This window comes from Glycine max, chromosome 3 (assembly GCF_000004515.6).
Source record: "Glycine max cultivar Williams 82 chromosome 3, Glycine_max_v4.0, whole genome shotgun sequence".
Lineage (NCBI taxonomy): Eukaryota > Viridiplantae > Streptophyta > Magnoliopsida > Fabales > Fabaceae > Glycine > Glycine max.
The window spans coordinates 40,768,412-40,777,210 of NC_016090.4; the positions used below are offsets into that span (position 1 = coordinate 40,768,412).

At 33.7% G+C, this 8,799-nt stretch overlaps 1 protein-coding gene across 2 annotated transcripts; it reads right to left on the reverse strand.

Moving 5' to 3' along the window:
- LOC100795114 (FAD synthase) lies at positions 1-8,423 on the reverse strand. 2 transcript variants are annotated; one of them, XM_003521362.5, is made up of 17 exons: positions 8,103-8,423; positions 7,888-7,998; positions 7,007-7,052; positions 6,767-6,924; positions 6,466-6,583; positions 5,591-5,673; positions 4,398-4,457; positions 3,864-4,112; positions 3,274-3,370; positions 3,049-3,099; positions 2,879-2,959; positions 2,425-2,496; positions 1,597-1,659; positions 1,252-1,404; positions 756-813; positions 604-656; positions 1-511 (listed from the first exon to the last, which is right to left on the reverse strand). In XM_003521362.5, the coding sequence occupies exons 2-17, from the start codon at positions 7,986-7,988 to the stop codon at positions 434-436; spliced, it is 1,521 nt and encodes a 506-aa protein (XP_003521410.1). In that variant the 5' UTR covers positions 7,989-7,998; positions 8,103-8,423; the 3' UTR covers positions 1-433. The 2 variants fall into 2 exon arrangements, with proteins under 2 accessions (XP_003521410.1, XP_040870061.1); XM_041014127.1 differs by lacking the exon at positions 8,103-8,423 and having other exon boundaries at positions 7,888-8,096.
- Between the last annotated feature and the right edge of the window lie 376 nt (positions 8,424-8,799).

Below are 8,799 nucleotides of genomic sequence, written 5' to 3' on the forward strand. Positions count from 1 at the left end.
TTGCTAACTATAGAGCAGAGTATATTATAATCAACATAAAATCAGATATATAGCAGCCAAAGCTGATGATGCAATTCGCCCTGCTAAATAAAGGTTTAAATGCTGAATTTTCAACGAAAAAACCTGTATAGTGTATACTTGTAAAGCGGTGATGTAAGTTGAGATAATTCAATAATAATCAATAGGTTGTCCATGCTCCATGAAGCAGTTAAAAGTGCTGTGTATGGCAATAGAATTGAAGATTCAGCCACCTCCTTGTGCCATTGTTCTTTCTTCTACCAATACAGCAGCACCTTGATTTTCTTCCCTCTCCATCTTTATCCCAATGCATCTTATATTTGTAGGTAATATGAGAATGATATGACCCAGCCATGAAAGGTTTTCATTCTGTTGGCATCCAAAAGAAATGGACCATAGCATTTAGAACATCATCCTATTTCGTCTCAATGAAAGCACTGGGTTGAAATTTCTTTTGTAAAGCTTTTATAGCTGATTCAATGCGTGTTAGGTCCTGTAACAAAATTAGAATTTAAACATCTGGTATATATACAGGAAAACTTATTTTTCTTAAAACAAAGACTAAAATAGGGAAGTTCATTGTACCTTTCCTTTGAAGCTTACTATAAGAGATCCATATCTGGCATTGCGGTAACAGCCTAGATGTTACAAAGAAGAAATACAATTAAAAATAGAGATAGATATCAGATAGTGAGTCATATACTGGTAAATGTCACAACAACTCATAAACTTCATACCAATATAAAGATCTGGAAATTCAAGGCAAAGCTTTGACAGAGGTTGAGCAATTTCAACCTGCAGTTTAAATATCCCGAAGTAAAACCAGATGAGCTTAGGGGGAAAAAAATTAGAGAGACAAACAAGGCAAACACAGTATACGGAATTTTCATACTCATTAGAATAAATTGTCTCCTACTGCTACCATTGAATAATTTCACTCAAGATATTTGAGTACACATCCATTGCACCTCCGATCATTATTATTTAATGCAAGCAAAATCAAATGCTGTGTACTTGCATTTACATTGGTCAATCAGAAGCAATTAAAAAAAAGGATGGGCACATAAAGATGAGTCTCACCATAGACAAAGCCTGCAGAACACGTGTTACAAGTGAAATTTAAACAAAGGCAATAACTGTATCAACATATATTGAAAAAAAACAAAATTCCAAATAATCACAGGTAATGAAATCATCCCAGATGTATCATGATATATGAAAGTTAGTACATACATCTGAAAGACTAGTTGTCACATGCTTTGATACATATGGTTCCAGCAATGCTAGTAGGTCACTAGATTTTGCTAATTCAATCCAACAGTCCCACTGCTTTTCCATCTCCGGAACATTTGTTGCACTAAGAATTATTACATTTTCGCACTTGATCTGCAAAAAAAACAGTAATTATTTCAAACAGTTAAAACCAGTATTGCTTCAATATTTTCATTATATTGTAGGAGTTGATCACAACAAATAAATGTACAAAAAAATTCCCAGTTTCTCCTTAATGTGAAAGTCAATCTCTGGTGAATGGCATATAAGGAAACAATTTTCTTTAATGAAGTTCTGAATACATACCAAGGGCACAGACAATTTGTCATGATGCCACAATTCAGTTATGCCCTCAGGCAATTGAGCCATCTGAAAGGTGAAAGACAAGGAAAGATCAATATTAATGAATTACACACTACAAAATGTAATGACATAGTATATTGTGTGCAATGCAAGCTGAGAAAGCAGATTGACGGTTGCAGACACAAAAGGAAGAAATATTGGAATCAAAATATACATGGCTATACAATCTTATTAGTGTGTTTCTCATTGCCTCATCCCCCCCCCCCCCCCCCCCCCAAATATAAAGCAAAGCAGAATCAGTATTTTAAAAAACTTTCCTGAAAATATGAACCGCTCTGAGAGACTTGTTCTAGGCTGCGGCAATGTTAAGGATTGGACCTTCTTAAAAAGTTAATGATCTAGTCATTTGTGAGCATGAGCATGAAAATTATATTCACAAGTCATGGTCTCAAACGTTCCTACCAATGAAACAATTGTTGGGTACATTCCTAAGTTATGGTACAACCATATTAAAGAAGCACGCTATAATTCTCACCCTCTCCTCCCATTTGCTAGACAACTGAAATCAAACAAGTGCTTTATTCAACCACAAAATGATGCATTATAATTAAAAACTTAAACTCAAGAAAGATAGTTAGCTTTTTTTTTGTATAAATAATCAATAACCAGTGGTAGAGAGTCCTGCACAATGTAGCATTTGAGCCAGTATAAAAGTACTTGTGGGGAGTGAAAGCCTCGGTATCCAAAATGAAGATTAGTCTCACACCCGAAATGTGTAGGGGAAACATCAAAAGTTCCCAAAAACAACCTACATTTTCTGAAGTAAATTACCTCATTTCGGTCACCAGTACACTGATCACCAATAATATGCCTGAGATATTCTTCAAATTCTTCATCAGGAGCCTACATCAAAACCAAATCAACAAACAATAATGATATAGAGATTCCAGGAAGATGAGAAAAAGTGAAAAAAAGCTGAAATAACAGAGAGAAATTGAGATGCAATCTGAACTGATTGTGTTATTATTTTCAGATATAATGAACTTAGGGCAATTAAAATAATTAAAATATATAGAGAGTTAAGCTATCCCTCTTCAACAGAACCAACAACACCATAACCGAATGCTGTTGACAGCACATGTTGGGCAGTTAACTACTAACAACAGAAGTATTAACTACACTTGTAGAAGACTAACTACTCTAATTGATATGGATGGACAGAGCATATTTAGGGAATGATTATAGTAGCCTCAAATTTATAAATACAGCAATTGAAGTAACGCACCAAACGAACACCAAAAGCTTTTGCAATGCCTGCTATGGTAACATCTGAATGCAGTGGACCTACACCTCCATATATAAATACCTACAAAAAGTAGGCCAGGTAAATATCCTGAACCATCACTTTATCATCAAGAATTCATGCATAGAATAGAATCTAAGCGTGTATCTTACCATATCACTTTTAGATTTTTGTCTCTCAACTTCTTCGGCCACAGAATCTATCTGGTACAGAAGTCACAAACCATGAAATTATAATATTAGGTGAAGAATGCCTAAATTAGAGTTTTCATGTGGGTCACTATCAACAGACTCATAATAACACCTTCAGTTGCTGATGTCAGCAAAGCAGAACAGTTTGAATAAACATATGTAGGACTTCTGCAGAAAAGAACTCACATTGTTGTGCACAGCAGAATGTTGTAACACAGACCAACCAATTGAATGCAGCTTCCTACACAAATAAGGTCCCAACAGATCCTCAAGATTGCCAAACCTGAGCTATGGAACAGAGTAAAGAAAAAGAGAACATCACCAAGACAGTTAAAGGATCATAAAAAATTAATGAGTTCACTACACAACATGACATGATAGCTTTTTAAGAAATTAAATTTATTTTCATTAAATCTTTTCTTTCCTCAAATGATTATAGAAAAATTAAAATTGATTTCTGAGATGTTTACTTTCTTCACATAAAAAAAGGATATTGTTTGTTCAAGATTAATGAAAGAGTGTCTATGTCAACATATAGGAAGAACAGCAAAACGACAACAAGTCATCAATCACACAATCAAGAAATTCAACAATAGTTAAACCATAGCAAATTGATACACCAAAGCTAGAAACCTGGGTAAATAGTCTGATAAAATTGTGAAAATCTCCCAATGGAAAATTATAAAGCAGGGCATACTAATGCTAGTTCATGCAAGATAGAGTTTTCCAATAAATTTCACAAAATCCTACTATCCATGTGATATCGAGGTACTTACAGAATCTCATCTCCCACAGCAATGATTGATGCTGTGAGCATGCTGTTTTTATATGAATCCTGGCTAGTCAGGCCATTGCTCTCTGCAGGAATTTGTCCACCAGTTGAAGTAGATGGCCTTTTAGCCCTCCCTGCCCTCTCTAATCTTCCGTCAGCAAGTAAATATGCAGGTTTGAATTTATTGGAAGAATTGCTAATGCATAATAATGAGTTGGGAACTGTGTCGTATATGCTCCCAATTGAAGTATAACTGCACAAATTCATAAAGAAATAATTGCACACAAAAATCCCCTGAATAAATACAAACATCTAGAACTTAATGTCAACCATGATGGATCAATTATTAAATTCAGCAATAGAGAACGTATCAGTCAGGTTATTTAGTGAAGTCTTTTTAAATAGTTTGCAAATCATGATCAGATCTTCATCCATTTTTTTTCCCATTGACACCTATTCTGGGGGAAAACTTAAACAAAAAAGGAAAATATGACAGGCAGAGATAACAATACAGTTCAGCATATTTATTGAGTATTACCCTTGATCATAAAGGCTGCAATAGTTCACCTTGCAAGTTAAAAGGAAGGCCCACACGTCTCTGTATAGAAATATAAACACCATAAGTAAATGAAGCAATTAACATTATGACATTCCAAAAGCATCAATGTAAATAATCATGGAAAAGAACAAACACTATTTTCCAAGTGATGGTGCTCTCAAGTTAAAATGCAAATTGAGGGAAGGAAACCAAATGAATTCCCTGAGTTATTAGGCTCTACTTTCTAAGAAAATTACCCTTTGAAAAATTCTGATTACTGCAAAAAGAAAATTATATTTCAAGTTATAAGTTATAACAACAGCCATTGGGCTATATCAAGAAAATAAGGGCCCATTTCCTGTGTTTTTGTTTCCTATTTTTATTTTCTGTTTTCACTTTTTAATTACAAAATTGTCACTTTGTTTTCAATCTGTTTCCTGTTTTCAAAGATTTGTACAGGAAAGATTGAAAACATTTTTTTTTCATGTTTTCTCTATTTCCTGTACAAATCTTTAAAAATAGGAAACAAATTGAAAACAAGGTTAGTGAAAACAGAAAATGACAACAAAAGTAAATGGGCCCTATGTTTTCAAAAAATCCATTTAGAGTAAAGTCTTTTTTTGCTATTAACAAGCTACCCCTCACCTTTTACCTGAGGTTTTCTAGTTTTCTCTGATTTTTCATTTAAATGGCTGACCAAACATGAGAGTCTGTACATTGCCAAATGGTTATAAATCTAAGAGAACTTGTACCAAGGACAAGAAATAACCATAAATCATACAGCTGTCTTCAAAAGGGAAGAGTTTAGATATAAAGAAAAGTATGCCAAAAAAATAAATCAATTTGGAAATGAGGTAGTCTATCTATTAGTGGCACTGCTCACACAACTAATAACCACAATATTTTGTCTCCAATACTAATGTTTTAGGGACATGAAACATATCATCCAACGCTAGCAAATATGAGACAGCAGACCTTGTAAGAGTCAAATTTATTACAAAATGAAAAAGATTTACCCACAAATTGGCATCAACCACTAATGTCTTAAAGAGAGAATTCAATTCTTTCAGATCTTTATATTGCTTGCTCGTCCAGATAAGAGTTTAAAAGAAAAGCACCAAATATAAGCACTGGTTTTAATTTTATTTAATTAAAAGCAAGAAAAAGAAACAGCATAGAACAAAGAATCAAACCTGTATGACCAATCTAAAATGGGATTCAGCCTCATGAAAGGTGGCCACCCAGGTGAACTAGGGGAGAATTGTTCTTGACCAACCTGTAAGGTAGGAGCACACATGTATGAATATAATATGCCAATAGTCCAGTTTTCATTAAACCATGGTAATTAAATATTGGTTTAAAGAGCAAACACATACAATTTTAAGCTTTTACAGTTTACTAAGGCCATACACTTGATACTTTTTCTCAAAATTGTTTTTGAACGAACATGTTTGAAAATTTCCTGAAGGAAGTAAAGTGGAAAATGAAGATTCTGATAAGTAATTTGACACTCTTCAAATAGATGATTTTTCACATGTGCCCTAATTATCCTCTCCTCAACAGCTTAGAGTAATCTTTTCAGCCATATTCTGGTTATTATTCTGGTGATTTCAAACTAATAGTAAGTTTATACAGAAATTGGGGAACCTAACTTTAGGTTGAATTTGCTCTATGGGAAAATTTTACATTGATTTTGAGCATGCAATAGTGTGGAAAATTGAGATATTTAATGCATGCTGCAATTGTTCCAAAATTGTAGTATTGGCAAATCATAAATTATGCATAATATGTCTAATGATCATATATAGTGAGATTAATGACAATGTTGAGGTATTCAAAGAACATTTAGAAGTTACAATGAGTCAATGACAAGTACCACTTTATATTATAATAAGTATCATTTTGTCATCGTTTAAGCCATTTTATCTTTACTAGATTGCAAGTTTGCAACTTATTGAGTAATGAGAATGTAGCTAAGCTTTTTCCTTAACATATATCTAAGAATAATTATATATGTGTGTAGTTTTTTTAAAGATGTTCGTATATTGTTTGTAAAATCTTCACTTACCGCAGTAGGGTCTCCAATTCGAACTCCAAGGAAGATAGCTCGAATCGGTTTTTCCTTTAGCAAAGCCTCCAAACCAGACTTGAAATCTAAGCTAATGGTGTCAATTTGCAACCCATAGCTGCTCAAGAAAAAAAATCATTAGCTGCTCTACCTTTAAAGGAGGACAAGCCTCCAAGTTTAAAAATTACAAACAATGGTAGAAATTAAGGGAGGAATATATCACCTCTCAATATTATCTAAACTTCAATGACAAATAAAAAAAAAAAAAAAAAAGTAGAAAGGAAGAAGAAGCTTCACTCACATGGCAGCAGTATCATAGGTAAATGAGTTGATTTCTGGGAATGCACAAGGACTCTCAAAATATATTGTTCGAATTGGAAAATCTTTTAGATCCCCATTGACACTATTTTGCCCCTTTTTATGCAAGAAATAGCCAGCCCTGAGTATGTGCAACAAAACCTGCATGCCGAAGGTCAATGTCACCATTAACGAGTCCATAGATTCTGATAGATCATAAAAGATTACAGACATTAAAACTTACTGTTGAATCCTTTCCTCCATTGAAACTGAAGGCAACCTCCTCAATACTGTTGGAAGAAATACATTAATACAACAGACATAATAAGACAACTTACATTAACAAGGACAATCAGCATTGAGAAGATAAAATTGTCATAAAAGATCATAATTTTTTCTCCATTCATAATTTAAAACAAGGTATGACTTATAGCAAATGAATTAGCAAAAAGACACCAAAAAGTAGGGAGACATCACTCTTTGATGTATATGCAGTTGTCCCCAAAACAATCAAATTTCAATCCCCAATTTGGCCATCATCAATGCAAAATAGTCTTCCTATGTAGCTGTAAGAGTTGTTGAGTTATTTGGAATGGGTACCCTGTTAAAAAATCAACAGATGGAGTGCATATCGTCCCTTCTTCATAAACTTACATACAATTATAAATGTCAAAATAAAAGCTATTTCCAGTTTTCAGATAACACCATCGTAAGAATTCTCCAGTGACTTAGACCAAACAGAACATCGTCACAGATCGTTGTTTCCAGATATCACATTTCCAGCAATATTTTCAAGTTAACAGACTCAAACATTTTCAACAAATGCTTGCCCCTAAGACAAAAGCAATCAAGGAAGGAAATTCAATATACCCCATAAACTCATAAAATGGATCCAACATAAATCAACAATAAATCCTCATTGAGCACCTATTCATCTTTCCAGTCAAAACAACATCAAAAATCAAGTCAACACTCCTCATTTTCTGATTTACACTAACCAACAGAAAAGGGGCAAATGAATCCAATTCCTCACACATGAACTCTAAACCTATCTCATAGAAAGGTTCAAGACAACAACCCCACAAATTGCATGTCCCAGTTCATAGGAGACAAAGAACGACTTACGAATACAAAGCCAAAGCTCTCTGAACAACATAGGTAGCGTTGTTGTACTTGGTCTGAAGTCTTCGATCGTCACACTCTCTAATTGCCTTATCGATCTCCATGTTGAAAAGCCTGAGCAAACGAAAAACAGAATCAGAGCAAAAGGGGTTCCGAAAAGATAGCGAATTTAACGTTGTTAAACGAAAAGCAAACATGGGTCGTCGTCAAAATGGTACCTTGTAGCGAATTGGAGAAGGGGGGGAGCAAGGTGTGAGTGTACGACAGTGAAGTGATTGAATAAAGATTGTGGCGTTTTCAAAAGGGGATTGGATGGGAGTGAGAAGACGAGATATATTTAAGAAGAAGAAGAATTGGACATGCAGAATGTGGTTGGTTATTATGTAACAATGAAAAAACGCGCAGAATCTGAACAAAACAACGATGGTCTTATCTACGTTGTGTTGTCGCTGCGCACGAAAAATGAAGTGGCCGCTCCAACAGAAATTTAATAAGATAACCGGATCCAGGGGGGGTCACCCTCCTTCGCAGATACAAAGCCTAAGATATTACCCAATTATGCCCCCTAGTGCTTTCGTTATGAATGCTTTGTTTTTTTTTTTTGTTCAAACTTTCAATAAATTAAAGGTGATTTTCTTCCTCTTTGTACTCTCACCTAAAAGCTTTATTTATTTAATTAATAGTTTAATTTTTATGTAAATTTAATGTAAAAAATAATAAATTTATCATCATTTATAAATTATAATAATATTCTCCGTGTGATTAATTAATACGAGATTCTTTTATTTTAATCAAATGTCTAGATATTTGAATCATGATTATGAAGTTATGTTAAATAAGAATTTTACTATCAATGATCATTTCTAACTTAAACATAATTATCTAATAAAGAATACTTGTATCATAAAAAAATAA

Bases quoted from the DNA above. Each gene is read 5' to 3' on its own strand.
- LOC100795114 (XM_041014127.1), bottom strand. From the start codon at position 8,081: ATGTTTGCTTTTCGTTTAACAACGTTAAATTCGCTATCTTTTCGGAAC. The intron at 7,053-7,887 runs GTAAGTCGTTCT...TTCTTCCAACAG, and splicing joins AGAGCTTTGGCTTTGTATTC to TATTGAGGAGGTTGCCTTCA. The intron at 657-755 runs GTATGAAGTTTA...TGTAACATCTAG, and splicing joins ATTTCCAGATCTTTATATTG to GCTGTTACCGCAATGCCAGA.